At 36.4% G+C, this 20,090-nt stretch overlaps 1 protein-coding gene across 1 annotated transcript in view; it reads left to right on the plus strand.

The window, feature by feature from the left end:
* LOC123308486 (homeobox protein Nkx-2.1) overlaps positions 1-20,090 on the plus strand; it is a 57,364-nt gene that overhangs the window by 12,159 nt on the left and 25,115 nt on the right. Inside the window, exons 4-5 of the mRNA XM_044891151.1 lie at positions 9,814-9,974; positions 10,206-10,301. Coding sequence (XP_044747086.1) covers positions 9,814-9,974; positions 10,206-10,301 — 257 coding nt within the window. The remainder of the gene's footprint in view (positions 1-9,813; positions 9,975-10,205; positions 10,302-20,090) is intronic.

A 20,090-nucleotide genomic window follows, 5' to 3' on the forward strand; every position in this document is an offset into this window, starting at 1 on the left:
AGATTTCATAACTTTATTTTTAGGGGTTTAAAATAACAACCCCTTATGATTTTCCTTCAAAAATTGTTTTCGTGGGATAGATTTTCGATGAATAACTCAATGAGATCTTCAACATGGGGTATCGCAACACCCCTCATCCCTATTAAAAATCAAGGGGTTGTGCTCACTCCCGTTAGGGGGTTGAAGTTACGGGGATGAAAAAAGATTAAAAGTTGTTGCCCCTCGAATCAGAAATTGACGGGTCCGAGCGATTTTACACATTTTCATTTTGAAGCCGGAAAATCAAGGTGTAAAGTTTTCGTTGGACCACACCATATATTTATCGACCGATCGAGGTCATCTGTTGAGCCCATAGACATAGAGACATGGACTGTGCCTTCCCTTTCTATCTATGCATGAAATACGGTCAAAAAAAGTGACAGAGAGAAACGCACGTGGGGCATGCAGTTGTCTTTTTCTAGAATTTTGATTGGTCCACACTCACCTCTATGTGAACAAAAAAGAGACAAGTAAATGCCCGACGATCATTTCTCTCTTTCTATAAAAAAGACATTCTCATGCTGCATTGCTCAGTCCATGTCTCTATGTCCTATGTCTATGGTTGAGCCACCCTCTATGAAGTTAGTGATAATGGCTTTTACGGAAATTTCCGAATCCGAATGTCATAGAAAATGACGATCGTTCCCAACGATGCAATTTGACAACTCTCCAGAATACAGAATTCACGACCAAAATGGAGTCGAACACGACACACACATGAACGTAACATTCGACTGGGCATTCACGATTGAAATGACAAAATTGTCGTTTTCGCATGTTTTGAAATTTTTTTCGATTTAAATTGAACGGTAGGAAATAGCTAGATAACATTATGAGCAAAGATAGTGTACCATACACCGGTTGTATTTTCTATAGGGTCTGACTGTGACGTCATCCTGAAATGAAGAATATAGATTAGAGCTAGAGACTATAGCTATACCTTGATAGTCTGCATTTACTGAAAACTAGGCACATCTTGAATAAATATACCTTCTAATAGTTCTAATCATTATATACAGGGTGTATTTGAAGGTGAGGCTTTTTTTCAACAGAAGGTAGAACTGGTCAAAAATCACGTATACAAAACTTTCAAAATGACAAAGTTGAAAAAAAATTGAAAATGATTGCTGAAATAGATCCTAATACGACCCTAGACCGTTTGTTAGCTGAATTATCGCAAAGCAGTGGGAAAAAACTTATCTCCTGTTTCGACCATGTGCATGGTTTCGTTTAGGATATTGGCTCGTTCGATATTTACGTAGTAATGACAATGGAAACTTAGGATTGCCGAATTGTTCTTATTATTTTTTAGTATCTTACTCGATTTTATGGAATGGCTCATTTCGATACCAGCTGGCAGGAGAGACTTAGGACACAAGTGTAAAAAATAGAATAATACTTCAAAATCTCACCAATAAAATTCGCCTAAATTATTCACGATTTTTTTCACAATAGGCATCACAATCTTCCTGTTCGAACATTCCAACAATCGTCGTAAAAATAGGATGAAATGGGGAAACAAAAGCACTTTTTCAACATAACTAACATAAGCACTTTCAAGAAACTGCCTCGATTTTCTACATTTTTTCACCCCAAATTGCACAATACAACAATTATGATTCTCTCAAAAGTGACCTGATGCATCTAATCCGATGAACTTGGTACTGAACCATTCATTATCCAGCCATATGTTTATGTTTTGTTTCGTTTTTGCGATGCCGGAGTCACCTTCCACAGTCCCGTACTTGAAATTCAATGAAATTTTGTCGAACTTCTATCTCAGCCATCTTGGATATTTTATGTAGACAATTTTTGGTTAAACGACTTATTTTGACGACTTCTACCTTCTGTCGAAAAAAAGCCTCACCTTTGAAACACCCTGTATAAGTCGAGGATGAAGACATTCGAGTTCTTCTGCTATCTTTTTTTGGAATGTCGGAATATATCGCTTCGAATAAATCTGGAGGGTTAGAGGCAATCGATTTGGGGTTATTTGGACTTCGTATACAGAAATCCATCTAGACAATTTCAATAATTAATAAACTGAGTCGTTCCTTCACCATTTATCTGAAAGTAATTACATGATGTCGAATGTTTGCCTTCGGGCTTCGACTGCGCTGCTGGCCCTGTCTTCCCTGCTTTCCGCTACTGTATTGTCATTGGATTTCGAGTGCTCTGTAAACAGACGGGTTCGGGTTATTTAAAGGGCATGTCAGCGTATATACCAGTTTTCTCCTAATAGTATTTCCCCATCTATATGCTTTTATCGACGTACCTACTACACAACCTTTCGATGACGATGCATTTACAGGATATCTGAAAACGTATTAAAAATAGAATATAAAGGTATATCATAAAAAATCTTGTGAGAACCACAAAAGGGGAAGATAATATTTTTCTTGGTAAGCAAATAATGAGGAGTATGATTAAAAGTGTGGAGAACCAGGAAGGTATACATTTCCCTCTGATGTTTTACTGCTCGAAACTTCTACTCATACTCTTCATTATCTATACAGGGTGAGTCTTTAACTCGTACGAATATTTTAACAGCAGATTCTTGAGGTCAAAAGAAACACTTTTTTTCTTCACCATTTTCTCCGATTCGGCCCTGATGAGAAAATATAGCCATTTTAATTTTTCATTAGGAGTTGTGTCACTCCTGGAAAGACAAAACTACCTTCAGAATAACAAGCTGAATCTGTGACACTACACATCTCAATTTGGGTTATCACAGCATATGCAAGTTTAAACTGAATAATTATGAGTTTCATTCATGAATTTTTCAAATGCACCGCGGAAACTATTCTAAATCATTCTTCAAATATGAGGTTTCAAAATTTAAATCGCTTCGTTTCTAGTTTACGATTTGGCAACAGCGCCTACTATAAAACAAAAAGAACAATGGCTTGTTTATTAAATAACAGCTGTTGATTTACAGCCATCATAAGGCGGGTACTCACTGGCGAGCCTCAACAGCAACCGGCCATAAAAATCCCATAAAATTTTACGACCTTCTTTGTTCGTCGTAGACTTCATAGAAAGCAAGACAGCCATCTTTGTCTATCTCATCAAGATAGTGTATTTGTTGTCCTTTATTATCAACTCATATTTCAGTCGATGTTGCCAACTTGTGCAATAGAAACGAAACGCTTTAAATTTTAAATTCCCATTTTTATCTTTCATTTTTAAGTACTTAAAATAATTTTTTAAGATATAACTAAAAATAACATTTTTTTATTTTTTCATGGTTTTGCAACAGCCATATTGTAGACGTCATTTTGTTTTTCCTTGTAACAAAAATTTCTTAATGCAACAATTCCAAAATTTTGAATATAGCTGTCAAATTTCGAATCTATCTGACGATTAGAAGTGGACTAAAAATTGATTAGAAAATTTGACTGTGGCAACAGAGTTATATAGGTGCGATTTTTCTTACGCAACTTAAAACTGGCTGGTCTTAATAAACCTACTAAGTGATATAGAAAACAGGACTCACATTAATCAATAGTGTTTTCTATACCTACTATAAATACTTAGTATTGTAACCAGTCCGGCCCTTGCGGTCGGACCTTTCGAGAACCAGGGCGGTCGTTTCCTTCTGGAAGAATCGCGAAAGGTTCGCGAAGGTACCTGAATGTTTCCGGCGCCTATATAAGCCCAGCGGAGGAGCAGGTAGGCAAGTACAAGTACAGTTACAGTGCAAGCGACTAGTGGAAATAAACAAAAGTGGAAATAAATAGTAGTGTAATAGTTAGTTTGTGAGTCATAAGTGTATTAAGTGTAAATAAATAATTTTAATAAGTTGGACGTTTCAATCAAGCGAAGAAAACGTTACATTGGTGTCAAGTGTGCGGTTCAACATCGCTCGAATTAAATAAATAATTTTGGATATTTGGAGTTCATGCCAGTGACCACAAGACTGCAGAACACGATGGAGACTCAAGCGGTAATGGACTTTTTGAGAAAATTAAATGAGAAAATGGACGAGAATTCTTGTAAGTTGGAATAAAATTCTCGAAAATTGAATGAGAAAATGGACGAGAACTCTTGTAAATTGAATGAGAAAATGGACGAGAACTCTTGTAAAATGAATGAGAAAATGGACGAGAACTCTTGTAAGTTGAATGAACAAATGGAAGAAAATTCTCGAAAATTGAATGAGAAAATGGACCAGATTAAGGAAAATTGTAATGATGTGGTGAGTCAACTTACAGATAAATTGGATAAGAAACTGGAAACCATAAATGAAAAATTTGAAAAAGTAGACGAGAAGTTTGATATAGTGAACGAGAAATTTTACGAAGTTTATGAAAGTGTTCATGAAAAATTTGACAAAGTTTATGAAAGAGTTGACGGAAAGTTTGACAAAGTTTATGACGACGTTAATGGAAAATTGGAGGAAATGGCAGGAATAATTGAACATCATTCCAAATTGATAGATTCCTTGAAAAGAATGTCAAACAAAACAGATATTCTGGCTTCAACACCCTACAGCACAGCGAAAGCGGAAAATGACGGCGAAGGTAGTAGAATGAAGATCAAGCCTCCAACTTTTGATGGAAAAATACCCTGGTCAACTTACCAAAAACAGTTTGAAGCTGCTGCGCTGGCAAACAATTGGAACGATAACGAAAAAGCCACGGCATTAATAATAGCTCTACGAGGAGAGGCACTCAACATTCTGCAAACGATTCCGGAGAGCCAACAAGCCTGTTACGAAGTTCTTACATCGAAACTTCAGATGAGATATGGTGATGCTCATCTACAACAAGTATACCATGCACAAATAAAGAATCGAGTGCAGAAAACGGGGGAAAATCTCCAGGAGTTTGAAGCTGATGTGGAGAGATTAGTCAGGCTGGCTTATCCATCTGCTCCAGATAGCTTTCTGGAACAGTTATCAATCCAGACATTCGTGGATGGGATAAAGGATTGTGAAATACAACAAGCCCTGAGACTAGCACGCCCTAGAACCTTAGATGATGCCTTAGCCCAGGCTTTGGAAATCGAAGCAGCGAAGCAAGCGTCGCATAGGGGACACCTTCGTGTGAGACAAGAGCAAGAAACAGATCGATCTGTTGAGGAGATTGTCAGAGAAAAAGTCCGCAGAATATTGCTTGCTAGGAAAAAGGATGCTGTGTGCTGGAACTGCAACAAAAGGAGGCATTTCAAGCAAAATCGTCCAGAATTTGAAAGGGCTACAGCTGGGAAAATAAAAGGAGTCGCTGTGGTAGACAATGGCTCGACCAAAACCATTGAGTGTCCCCAGAATTCCAGCCATTGTTCGCGCCTGGAAGAAAAGATCGATTTAAGGCGAACCACCGTAATCGAAGACGACTGGCTACCTGAAGAAATTCAAAGAGCACAAGAGGAAGATAACGACTTGAAAGTAATCCTGAGTTGGAAGAAGAGCGGTAGACGACCTACTTGGGAAGAAGTATCCAGACTGAGCCAGAATGTAAAGTCGTATTGGGCACAATGGGAAACGCTGAAGATTGATGGAGGTCTTCTGAAACGTTGTTGGGAAAATGAAGATGGAACTGAGCAGAGACTTCAGTTGATTGTGCCGAAGAGCCGTGTGACAGACATTCTGACCAGACTACATAATGGAACTTCAGGTGGACATTTCGGGATAACTAAGACGTTGGAAAAAGTCAGGCAGCGATTTTATTGGCTAAATTGTAAGAGGGACGTTAAAGATTGGTGTAGAAGATGCAAGGTTTGTGCTGCTGCTAACGGACCTTATGGTAAAGGAAAAGCACCAATGAGGCAATATAACGTCGGATCCCCCATGGAACGAGTAGCTATCGACATCGCTGGCCCCTTTCCCGAAACAGACCATGGAAACAAGTACATTTTGGTAGCGATGGACTATTTCACGAAATGGGTGGAAGCCTACGGTATTCCTAATCAAGAGGCAAGCACGGTAGCTGATAAATTGGTCAGAGAATTCTTCTGCAGATTTGGAATACCTCTGGAGCTGCATTGTGATCAAGGCCGAAATTTTGAGTCGAAGTTATTCCAAGAAGTATGCAGCAAATTGGGAATTCATAAAACAAGGACTACACCTCTTCATCCACAATCAGACGGCATGGTCGAACGAATGAATAGGACCATGGGAAAACATCTAGCCAAAGTAGTTTCTGATCACCAGCGGGATTGGGATGAATATTTACATCTATTCACCATGGCATATAGATCTTCGGTTCAAGAATCTACCAAGGAAACTCCATCCAGTATAATGTTCGGCCGAGAAATAAGGCTGCCTTGCGACTTAGAGTTTGGATGTAAGCCTGGAGAAGACGTAGCTGGGGAGGACTACGTTAGTAAATTAAGGAACAAGCTGGATTACATTCATGACAAGGTACGCAATCAAATGCAGCAAGCAAGTGACCGAATGAAAATGCGCTACGACATCAAGGCTATTGAAGGTGGATTCACCGCTGGAGATCTGGTGTGGCTACATAATCCACAAAGGAGGAAAGGTTTTTCACCAAAGCTGCAGAGACAGTGGGAGGGACCGTATGAAATAATCAAGAGGATAAATGATGTTGTTTACCGAATAAGGAAGCTCCCCAGAGGAAAACCAAAGGTTGTCCATTTCAACCGATTAGCCCCGTACGCGCAGGACGAAGAAGAAGTACGTCTTGTGGAAGCCCCGATGCAAGGTAGCAGCGATTACCAGAAGTTTATGGATTGTTATGGTGAGACACGCGTTGCACGGTTCAGCGTTACACAGGAAGTACATCAAGATCTCTTTACCGTGTCTGAGGAATACTCTCTCGCTCATTGCGTAGCGGAGGACCTTCGTATGAGCAAAGGAATAGCAAGAGTATTCAGAAATAAATTTGGACGTCAGGAACAACTATTGCGACAGCAGCCAAGAATCGGGAAAGTTCTGAAATTGAAGGCTGAAGGTCGGTTCATTTATTATCTAGTCACCAAGCAACATTCCTACCAGAAGCCAACCTATCAGAATCTATGGGCGGCACTGCATAGCTTGAAAGAAGACCTTCAACGCTTTGGAGTTAGGAAATTAGCTGTTCCCAAGCTCGGTTGTGGATTGGACCAGCTGAATTGGCGAGTTTTGCGAAGCATGCTGGAGGTGGTATTTCAGGGGACTGGTATACGGATCCTGGTGTGCAGTTTCAACCCAAAGCAGGCCGGAAAAACTGTGGAGTGCTACTTCCATCAGAATGGCTAGGAATGGTGATGGGTGCAAGTTTCGCCACGGTCCTCAGAGAAATTCACTAAATCTGTTCTGGGACAGAACAGGCTTAAGGAGGGGACAGTGTAACCAGTCCGGCCCTTGCGGTCGGACCTTTCGAGAACCAGGGCGGTCGTTTCCTTCTGGAAGAATCGCGAAAGGTTCGCGAAGGTACCTGAATGTTTCCGGCGCCTATATAAGCCCAGCGGAGGAGCAGGTAGGCAAGTACAAGTACAGTTACAGTGCAAGCGACTAGTGGAAATAAACAAAAGTGGAAATAAATAGTAGTGTAATAGTTAGTTTGTGAGTCATAAGTGTATTAAGTGTAAATTGACGTTTCAATCAAGCGAAGAAAACGTTACAGTATATAATCGATGACTTAATTCTTTCGAGGATTCTAATTAAAAATCCTGTATTTTTCAAAGAATGGGTGTTTTGAAAAAAATTTTGTTTTGAATGTTGTGATTGGTTGGAAGACAGAGGTCGATAGTCGTTCGACTAGCCAATAAAGAGTTTTTCTCTCCCTATAGTTGTAATTTTTTCCATAAATATGATGTTCTGATTTTTCTAGTGATTCATTCTTGTCAATAAATTGTTTTCCTAATAATTCCACAAAATATTTCATCTGAATAGACGGACAAAGGTATCTACCCTTAGAAATGATGATAGCAACACATTTGGCTTGAGTCCTGCACTTTCTCACATGGATTCCATTCGAGACTATACGTGTCTTGAACAAATATTTATTCTGAAAATGTCCCTCTCCCGTGCATGTCCATCCAAATTCTTATTATACTAGAAACCCTATATAAATAATCTTGAAATGACTGAAGTATTCAATACTGATGTTTGATAGACAGATGTCTGTCGTTCATGATGGCCCATTTCACACCTACAACGTTTCACACCTATTATTTTCAGGAATTTGAAATTTTTTAATCCTATTTTTGATCTCGTGATTTGAATAATTTAAACTGGGACTATTTTATACAGGGTGATTCATAACTATTGGGACATAGGCTAATGGCAGATTGTTTGGACCAAATATACCTCAATAAAATATCGCTGTGGAAAAAGATATAGGGCGTTAAAGTTGAATTTTTTATCAGGGGCCAGAATAATATTTTCTTCGAAGTTCGAAAGTCCTTTATTAAAAGAATTAGAAAAGGCATAGAAGTCGGAGGAGGATACGTAGAACATTCAATTCAAGTTTATTCTTTTTATGTACATTGTTTTTAATTATGCTTTATCGTCGAAATAAATAAATAAAATAAATAAATCCTTACTTCAAATCCCCTTCCGATGCTCTGAAATGTTCAATTATGTTTTTCTTAAAAACGGATGAAAAAATATACAGTGAAATTATTAGCAAAAAACGAAAAAAATTCATTTCCGATAAGTAATAACGAATTTACCCTGTAACCACCCATATTAGCTCTGTTATTCATTTCCCATATATTATGTTCATTCATTATCGCTGTTTATTTAATCAGAGTTACCAGAATCAAACATAAGCTAAATAAATGCCATTTTTTCTGAACGTTTGAACGTTGGCAAGTTAACAAACACAGAACGTTTATAATGACTCTTCAGAAAAACAAGCTAAATACTCTAAATAGTAGGTACACATCATCCCTAATGTTATTTAATATTGTATCTAGATACTCAAAAAAAAACGATGCATTATTAATATTATTATACGAGAAAATGTGAAAAAAATTAAAAATTTGTGCTAGGTTTGTGCCATTGGAAGTATTTTCACTTCCATACGATTCTGAAGATATCCGAAACAAAACAAAAATATCTAGAAAAATTTTCGTGAAAATTTCAACGGCACAAGTTAGTACACATGTAGCACAATTTTTTTCACATGTTTTCGTTAACTAAATACAATAAAATATTTACGGCATCGTTCAGCACAAATTATTCCACTCGTTTTTACGAACAAAAAACAAAAGTGCTGGGCTAACTTTTTTTTCATTTTCCATTTTTCGGGAAACAAGAGGAAATTTCGCAAAAATTCGAACCGCAAAAATCGGCCATAAAACCCAATTTTTTTAAAGTGCTGGAATATCTGGAGAACCGTACGGAATTGAAAAAGAGTTTTCGACACAAAACAGCACAAACCTAGCACAATTCAGAACAAAATTTTGTTTCGAAAATCGAAAAGAGGTGGGCCAACTTCACACACATCAAAATAGCGCTGATTTAATACCCAAAAATGTTGTGACAAACATCACTGAGGAATGTGGAATTATGGCCAACCGGGTGCTTCTATAAAAGTGAATGTATAAATACCTACCATATCTCACCAATTCTACGAGTTGGTAAATATTTAGATACTTACTTTTCAAAATGCATAAATCCGAGACACCATGCAGTTCATACCCATATTTATAACTAATATCTATTATTTGAGGTAAAAATGGATTGTAATCAAAGCCAACAATCGATTGATTTTTCCATTTTTGAAAGAAATATTCATATTCCTGTCAATGTTCTCTGCTATTGAATGTACGAGTGGTAGTCCATTGACATGAAATAATTAGAATCGGATTTTGTTACAGTATCAAGATTGATGGGCACAACAGCTGCATCAGCAAACATGGGTCACGGCCTCAACGCAGGAATGCCAGGTTTGGGCGCGTGCGCTGTAACCGATTCGAAGCCCATGCAGTTTCCCCTGGCACAAAGGCGAAAAAGGCGTGTCCTATTCACGCAGGCACAGGTAGGAACTTGGAAATCCCTCCCAAAAAGCTGCGGGATCTGCCCATCCCGTTAACAACTATAGAAAGTGATAAAATTTAGAGTGGAGGGTAAAATTGAGGGTTTCTCGGCATATTTCTGGCAACAAAACGTATTCCGTCGGAGTTTCATGTTTTTTTGTGCGAAAATTTGCGATAGTGCCAATTTACCCGGTGCAGATGGATTTATCTTTAATTCTGAAATTTCGTTTTAGGTGTATGAGTTGGAGAGGAGGTTCAAACAGCAGAAATACCTTTCAGCGCCCGAAAGAGAACATTTAGCATCTTTGATACATCTCACTCCTACACAGGTAAGATTTATCCTTAATAAAGTTATTGAGATACCCCCTGCTATTGCTCCACTGATGCCAACCTAATAAATGTGCACTTTAGGTGTACAGTGTGTTTCACATAAACAGATAAGCTGGTCACTGGATTTTGTGACTTATTCATTGAGCAAAATAAAAAAGTGAGAATTTTTTTCCTTATTCTCTGAATAATCAATTCTTAATTATAATATACTTACAAGATGAGTAGGTAAAAAAATTTTAACAGAAGATTCATGGCGTCGAAAGAAACACTTTCACCTCTACTATTTTTTCCAATTTAGCTCCGGTTGAAAATCTGTTACAAATTTATGAAAATTGTAATTTTCAATTACCTATATCTCAATCTCACAAAAGATTTCATGGAATGCAATGATTTTCGGAAAATGGTTTTTCATTGATGAAAACGAACACGAAATTCTATACCCACATCTTCGACTCTTTATTTTGACCATTGCATAACACAAACACAAAAATACCGGAAATTCGAAGAACCCAACTTTTAAAAGTATTCTAATGAATATTTGACATACGACCATTTTGCACAATAATAATAATAATAATAATTTGACATACAAGAAAATGAAATGGAAATTCGAAAAATTGGGTTCTTTCACTTCTTTCTCTTTGTGACTGAATGCAACTCTGTTTTTAAGATCCAAATATGTGTGGTATTCTAGTATTATAGATTTTAGCTTAATCTGAAGGGAATATTGTTTTTTCAGAGGTGGCATAGCTCGTTATGAAAACTTCTTAAATTGATTATTTATATCTTTTTATCTAGGCTGAATCGCCAATAGGAAAGAATGGTAAAGAAGAAAAGTCTTTCTACTGACCTCAAGAATCTACGCCTCCTGTTAAAATATTACATATATGTACAGGGTGGGCAAAATTGGTGATAGGTACCTGAACTACAACTTTTTAACCCATAACGAGGTAGAGGAAAATGAATGTGCCATTCATGTCGTTGTCTTCTTTCGAGAGACTAATAATGCCATCAACTGCATTCCTCTATCTTCTTTTGTTTTTGAGTTATAGGCGAAAATTTAAATTTGTTCGATTTAAACTTTGGACATTATCTCCGTTTCTGTTTGTGCTAGGATGTTAAAATGAAAACATTATGGAGACACTTTTTTTGCAGCAATCTAGTGGCTTACTATGATTTTTTTTCAGCAGGTTTATTTGCTGAGCTATAACATAAAGTTGTGTTTTTTCTTATGAAAACAGTAGTTTAAAATGACTTAGAAAGAATCGCCATTTTGTTACTGTTCGGAAATATGTCATACATCACCCTCTATGTCTTTCTAAGTCATTTTGAACTATTGTTTTTATAAGAAAAAGACATCTTCATGTTATAGCTCAGCAAATACACTTGTTGAAAAAAATCATAGTATGCCTCTGGATTGTTACCAAAAAATTGTTGTCTATGTAATGTTTTCATTTCAACATCCTAGCTTAAACAGAAACGGAGATACCTAATGACAAAAGTTGAAATTTTAATTTTGACCCATAACTCGAAAACAAAAGAAGAAAGAGTAATGCAGTTGATGGAATTATTAGTTTCTCGAAAAAAGACGACCGTAATGTGCCATGCATTTTCCTCTATTTCGTTGGGTTGAAAAAGTTGTAGTTCAGGTTCACCAATTTTGTCCACCCTGTATACAAGTCAAAGACTGATCCTGCGCATTAATTAGCTAAGGATAGTTTTAAATGAATTAAGTAGAAATTGCCCCAAGAAATTTAAAATTGAAATTGATTGACCTTGTTTGTTTATGGTCTGATGAAATTCTTTATGTTAACGAGGGAAAACTTTCGTAATTTGGCAAGTATTTATTGAACTAAGAAAAAAATTAAGAATTGCCTTTCCGGTGCTATCTTTAGGGAGCTATATCTATCCAGAGACCGGTAAAAAAAAGAGACCCACACTATTTTTCGACAACGAATCACTGTTGAATTTAGTCGCAAATATTGGTTTACACCCTGTATAATCTAATTCAGGATAGATTTAGCATTCAGAAAATATGTATTAGATAAAAATGTAGATACAGGTAAATATACTTATATTTTATAATTTTTTTTTCACAATAGTGCAAAAAATTTTGAGTGTTCGGGAGAATCGGGAGCTTAAAAACTCTGTCTCCATAGCATTCTGTTTCTAAAAACGGTTGAAATTGCCTTTGAATAGTCTATTCCATCTTCTCATTCGAAGCAATCATATGGGTAGAGTGATAATTATGTAATTAGTCTATGGAAGCAATAATATACTAACAAAAGTAATTGGTAAATTTACTATACGGGGTGAGTCTTTGACTCTTTCAGATATTTTAAATGTAGATTCTTAAGGTCAAAAGAAACACTTTTTTCCTTTACCATATTTTCCGAATCGGCTCGGTTTGAAATAATCGTTGTTGAATAACCATAAAAAAAAAACTTTATTTTTACGAACGGTTTTATCGAATGAAATGAATTTTGGAGTAGGTATAGTTTCACTTATTTGATTAATCTTTTTCTCACAGAAGATATCACTCACGTCTTCCAGTTTTCTCATTATACTCATAACCTATAAGTATTACCATTACTTATAGTACCATGAAAAAATTCACAGAAACCAACACTTGAAACTAAGTTGGACGCTATCTAATGAATATTTGAACTTTCTGTAAAATAAAAGTATTCTTCATATTTTCTCGTATAATACGCTGTTTTCGTGTAATTTGATGTTCAACAATAAAAAAGTATCTCTGTAATTCGAAAAATTGGATACTTTGGCTGAATACAATTCTGTCTAAAATATCCACAGATGTGTAGTGTCACAGATTCAGCCAGTAATCTTTTTATCAGGGCCGAATCGGAAAAAATGATATAGGAATAAAGGGTTTCTTTTGACCTCAAAAATTTACTGAATATTTGTACGGGTCAAAGACTATCCCTGTCTAGAATAATGGTACAAAAAATTGCCATAAAAACATGGATCCAAGATCCAATTATAGGCGTAAAAAATTTGAGAAGCTGAAATTTTAAAAATAGATCACTGAGATCCGGAGAATGAGTTTCGTGTAAAAAAAAACTTGGTTTGTGATATACAGGGTGTTCCAAAATTCTTCGTCTTGTCACTCCGACACAAAAACGGCAGTAAAGCTCGTTATACTGATATTGATGTTTCTACCACTGGAACAGTGGAAATCAAATAAAGCTCGGCACTGATATTGATGTTTCGAAATATTAAATTATGTACATAGCAGGATTAATATTTTGGCCAGACGTTGAGCGGTCCTGCGAATTGTCTGGAAAACATCGGTCAATTATCATAATCCAGAATAATCCCAGTTTAATAGCTATATTCTACGGAAGTTTAATGGACTACCCCGCGATAATCCCGAGGGATTATAACGCTCTATATACGTCGGCAGTGGGAAATATGTTTACTTGGAGTCTATTGAGTATACGGGACGGCTTGTTTGGATAGCGTTCCCCCAAGCGCTATGATAATATTGATACAGCAACGAGCATTATTGGATGGAAATCATGATGAGATTCAGAAATATTCCCGGATGAAAAATGGGAGACCGACTTTTGAAAGGAAATTTTAAAACGTTCTTGAATTCCATAAACCAGTCGGTCTGATTTTTTTTATCCCCATCATCATCGTTATCCCATTATTCTGATTTCCATATATACCTACCTACCTGAAGAAAATAGTAAACTGCTCCGAAAAATTGATCCCTCTGGCATTCAATAGACGTGGAAAGTTAGCCATAGATGTTTTGACTTTGAATAACTCGATTTGCTCCATTATAACTCTGCTTGACTATCCTTTCTTTCCTACTTTGGAATTTTCCAATGTAGGATGTAGCCTTGTAAACTATTTAGTTTACAAGGCTTCAAAACAACCAGCCTTGTGCTTCGTTGTTCGAAGTGTTTTTTTTAACCTCAAGAATCTACTGTTATAATATTTGTACGAGTCAAAGACTTTTTCTTTCAATGATTAATAGATGGGTACTCCACATGCACACACTCATGGTGTATTTATAGATTTAAATTTTAAAATTTCAAATCAACTACAGGATACATACATATTTGTCTTCTTGTCAAGACGACAAAAAAGAGAAAAAATGAAAAGGATGCCGTTAAATCAAACTAATTAAATATTAGATACCTATACTTATACTCCAGTCGGAAAGCAAAGTTTTTTGCTAAGGTTTTATCAATGTCCTTCGTATGCGACCGTGAACCGTGACTGCAAGCTTCAAAAGAAGTAAATTTTCCATTAAAGATGATGACCGATCGGGAAGACCAGTTTCTGTGTCAGTCCCCGAAAATATCGATGCAGTTCATGACATGATTTTATCAGACCGTCGAATTGGGCTAAAACAGAATATCTGAAGCGTTCATCATATAGTTCACGTCAATTTGGGCATGAGAAAAATTGCTGCAAAATGGATCCCCAAATGTTTGAATGTTGACCAAAAGCGTGCAAAGATAAAAGCATCGCGTTCGATCTGCGCTCGATTTGAAAACGATGTAGACTTCTTAAGCCGAATTGTTACTATGGATGAGACTTGGATATTTCTACGATCCAGAAAGAAAGCAACAATCAATGGAATGGCGACACTCTGGTTCTCCAAGACCTAAGAAGTTTCGTGTCCAAAAATCTGCTGGAAAAGTTCTTGCTTCACTTTTTTGTGATTGCCATGGAGTAATCATGATTGATTTTTTGGATAAAGGTAGAACAATAACCGGAGATTACTATTCGACATTACTGACCACTCTACGGGAAAAAATCAAAGAGAAAAGACGCGGAAAGCTATCCAATGGCGTTTTGTTTATGCAGGACAACGCCTGCACACAATTCCCATGTTGCCATGCAAAAAATTCGTGATCTATAGGGTTTGAATTATTAGAACACCCCCCTTATTCACCAGATTTGGCTCCATCCGACTATCATATCTTTCCTCAACTTAAAAAAAGTTCAAGAGATTGTAAATTTGCTTCTAACGAGAAGGTAATAAAAGCTGTAGAGGTCTGGCTTGCAGAGCAAGAAGAAACATTTTTTTAAAGGTCTTGAGACGTTACAGGTTCTCTTTAATAAATGTATCCAATTAAGGGGAGAATATGTTGAGTAATAAAATATTGCAACATTGAAATTTTGTTTGGCTAAAAATTTTCCAATATATCCTAGTATCGAATTAAATTAAAAGGCCCCTTGCTGGCCGAGTATCAAGCAGAGAAAGTCATAACGAGATACTGTACAGTGTACAGGGTGGGCAAATTTCGATGTTTCAGCGCTACAGCTTTCAAACCACAGGAGAAAGACAAAATCTGATACCCCATTCTCGTTCTCTTTTTCTGAGAAACTAACAAGAGTAGTAGGTATAGTCATTTTTGGCCACCTTCTTTTTTTTTCGAGTTATAAGCGAAATTTGGAAAAATGGCGATTTCGAAATAAATTTATTTTTCCAATTTTCGCTTATAACTCGAAAACAAAAGAAGGAGGCCAAAAATGACTAAGTACTACTCTTGTTAGTTTCTCAGAACAAGGGAACGTGAATGGGGTATCAGAATTTTTGTCTATCTCCACTGGTTTAAAAGCTGTAATGCTAAAACATCGAAATTTGCCCAGCCTGTACATACAATGAGGAAAATATTGAGAATTATTTTAAAATACTTCGTTATTTGGACCATCAAACGTCTAATATTTCTGCAGACCTTTATCTATCGATGGACTCGTACGGAGGAGATAATTTTTCTTATGCATCATGATTTTTTTCGCCATTGTACGATTTTTGACGTACACTGAACGGTAAACCTTTTTAACGCTCGAGAGGTTTCGCACACTACAATTCTGGTGTAATGGAGGGCACTCCTCTTTTTGTCATTGAACAGATTCTCAAGTGGCTATTGTGATAGTATGGTATCACCAGCTGTCGTGGTGTGGTGCAGACTTTTCAAAATGGACGAACGATTAACATTCTGTTTGTTAGGGTGCGGTATCAGAGATCATTTTTTGCGATAGCAAACTTTGCTACACCGTTGACGGATCAGTTGGTCCACAATGAAATATTTCTCGATGACTATGGCATCACAAATGGGAGTTCTTTCTCTGAAAACTTATACATACAAGGATATATTGAAAAATTCTTAGCCTACTATAGAAACAAACAAAATTTCAAGGTCAAAATATTTTATTACTCAACATATATTCTCCTCTTAATTGGATACATTTATTACAGCGCACTAGTAACGTCCCTAGACCTTAAAAAAAAAATGTTACTTCTTGCTCTGCAAACCAGACCTCCACAGCTTTCATTACCTCCTCGTTGAAAGAAAATTTACCACCTTTTAAACTTTTTTTTCAGTTGAGGAAAGAGTCGGATGGAGCCAAATCTGGTGAATAAAGGAAGTGTTCTAGTTATTCAAGCCATAAATCACGAATTTTTTGCATGGCAACATGAGATTTGTGTGCAGAAGCGATGTCCATCAGCAAAAACAAAACACCTTTGGATAGCTTTCCGCGTCTTTTCTCTTTAATTTTTCCCGTAGAGTGGTCAGTAATGTCGAATAGTAATCTTCGGTTATTGTTCTACCCTGACCCAAAAAATCAATCATGATTTCTTCGTGGCAATCCCAAAAAACTGAAGCAAGAACTTTTCCACAAAATTTTTGGATACGAAACTTCTTAGATCTTGTCGCCATTGTCGCCATCGATTGTTGCTTTGTTTCTGGAACGTGTAGAAATGTACCCAAGTCTCATCCATAGTAACAATTCGATTTAAAAAGTCTACATCGTTTTCAAATCGAGCACAGATCGAACGCGAGGGTAGAAGCCTTGCACGCTTTTGGTCAACATTCAAACATTTGGGGTTCTATTTTGCAGCAATTTTTCTCATGTCCAAATTGACGTGAACTATATGATGAACGTGTTCGTATGAAATATTCAATGCTTCAGACATCCGTTTTAGTCCAATTCGACGACAATTTTTCGATTTTCATAATTTCGGCACACATCTTATCTTTTGAAAGTTTACTTTTTTGACCTCAAACTCCACACTGACACTTCTAATGAGTTATTGTTCGTTTTTAGTAACGCAATATTTTTTTATGCTTGAAAAAGGTCTAGGCTTAAGCCCGTTTGCAACAGCCGAGAATTATCTAGAGAATTTACTCGAGAATTCATGCGCCGTGAATTCTTTACCGTTACATACGCACTTTCGGTAGAATTCACTGTTCAGTTGCATACAAAATAATCTCTACCGTTTTCTTACCAAAATTTGGTAGAGAATTCTCCAAAGAATTCTCGGCTGACGATTATTTAATAGATTCCATCCTTTTGGAAATTCTTCGATAGTCATCTTTCGAGTCGATTATCTCTCAATAACAATAACCGTAGATGGAATTGTTATACAAATTCTGAAAGGGCAACCACTCTAATGATAAATCTGAAAATTTTATGGAGCTCGGTGCAGCCGTTCGGTCTTGACGATTACTCAATCGATTCCATCTTTTTGGAAATTTTTACGTATAATAACAATTTACAAATAAAATATTTACAAATAAAAGCTCGAAGGTTATCTTCAAAAATGAATATATTTGTTCACTAACGCCGCCATCTATTGAACAGTTTGGTCTGAGAGCAGCGGTTACATTTTAAATAAAAAACTGTCATTCGCGGACGATAAGTTCCATGTTCTAAGTTCGCGGACCATATTTAGGCTTCTGCGGACCACTGGTGGTCCACGGACCACTAGTTGGAAACTACTGATCTAATGAATATTTGAACGTTTTATAAAATAAGAGTATTCTTCATATATTCTCGTATAATGTGTTGTTTTCGAGTAATTTTATGTTCAAAGAATAAAAAGTATCTCTGAAATTAGAAAAATTGGGTACTTTGGGTAAATATACAACTCCGTTCGAGAGATCTACAGTTGTGTATAGTGTCACAGATTTAGCTTGTTATTCTGAAGGTAATTTTGTTTTTCCATGGGTGGCAGAGCTTATCATGAAAAATGGCTTTATTTTTTATCAGAGCCGAATCGGAAAAAATGTTATAGGAAAAAAGTGTTTTTGTACGAGTCAGAGTCTCATCCTGTATATCAGTAATAACAGGAGTGTTTTCAATTTTGACGAACAAAAATCAGTTTGAAAAAATTTTGTCATTGTTTAACCGATTTGCCACCCCGACACTGAATATTCGAACAACGTATAAAATTAAAGAATACTACGATATTCGCCATATTCAACGAACAAATTCGGTACGGAATTAAGGGAAATCCTGAAATTTTTTTCGAGAAATATTGCAGAATTCTTCTGATACTCGAAGGTGTTAACGGTCGCATTGAAAAGAGGAAGAAGCATCCGCCACTCGAAAATTCTCCCGTCTGTTACATGATGAGCGCAGAACAAGCACAAACTCACCCTACAAAGAACCCGCTTTTGTTGTCACTTCCAATTTAAACTCGATACAATTCGAGAATAGGGTCAGTTGTCTATCGTTCGAATTAAATTGGTCGTGAACAAAATGGTGGCGGAGTCTATCGTACCTAATTATCATGAGGGTGTTACGAATTGATGTTTGGCATGGGGTGTTATGGTTTATCTATGGGGATCTAGTCGTGTTGAATTTCACAGAACTTTTTTTAAGTTTAGATTCGGGTAAATTATTTCAATTAATAATAATAATCTTATCCTGGGTTCTTAAAGCTTGATCGGGGAATCAACGCTTGATTGACGAATAGACGTAAATTTGTTTTCAATCGATAATTCAGTCATGATCATTCAGAATATCATTCTAGCATCAAATTATGATGTTCATACGCTCATTCAATTATTCTCAATTGCTACTTCTTCAATATATTCAGAAATGAAATGGTTTCAGTGATTTAGTTTTACAAATTAGAGTAACTGTCAAATCGTTGATCGGGCAATCAATCAAGTTTTATGAAAAACTGTTAGACAATCCCAGCATTAAGAATCAGCAATGATAATTACAAGGTTGGGATAAATTATGGAACCAAGAAAATATATTTTAAAACGAAAAGAAAGAATATTTGTAAAACTTTGCAACCAAGTACCTAGAGGATGTCCCAAATTTTATGTGCAGTGAGGGGCTCTCGGGAACTAGAAGAGCCAGATCAAAACAAACGACACCTTGTTGAAAACCGTTGACTCTTTCGTACTTCGTTTTTGAGTTCAAAAATTGAGATTTTGACTGTTCTGTAAAGTTCGTGTAACTTTTTTGTCTTTGAAGTTATGAATCTGAACCTTGTCTGTCTAGAATTCACTGGAATTCTGAAAAAATATTTGCCCTTTAGTTTTCGAATTATGTTGTGACCAAAAATTTCATTTTTTGAATGCAATGTGAATTTTTGACCATCCCGGTTGCATAAAAACGGTGTAGTTTTAGCAACTCTTGAACCTGATATAGGATTTCATTCAGGATGCGGTCCATCGAAAATATTTATTGAGATTTATTGTACACTTGACTTCTAACACGATCACCATATCCATAACCACAGCCGTCTTTATTTCGTGTTTGAGAAGGCTGTGCCAAAACCGATCATTAAAAATTCAATACGATCTCTTTCACTCAAACGAATCATACTCAATCATACCATTTATTTTTGTTTGACAACATAAGTATCTAAAAAAGGGCTTGAACGCCCTTTAGTCCTGTGTCCGGAATTATATTTCGTTTTCGAGATACGTTGAATGTATAACTCGATATTTGAGCGAGATTTGGTAAAAATGGATTATTTCACGTTGAATACCTTGTCT

The sequence above is a fragment of the Coccinella septempunctata genome, chromosome 2 (genome assembly GCF_907165205.1).
Source record: "Coccinella septempunctata chromosome 2, icCocSept1.1, whole genome shotgun sequence".
Lineage (NCBI taxonomy): Eukaryota > Metazoa > Arthropoda > Insecta > Coleoptera > Coccinellidae > Coccinella > Coccinella septempunctata.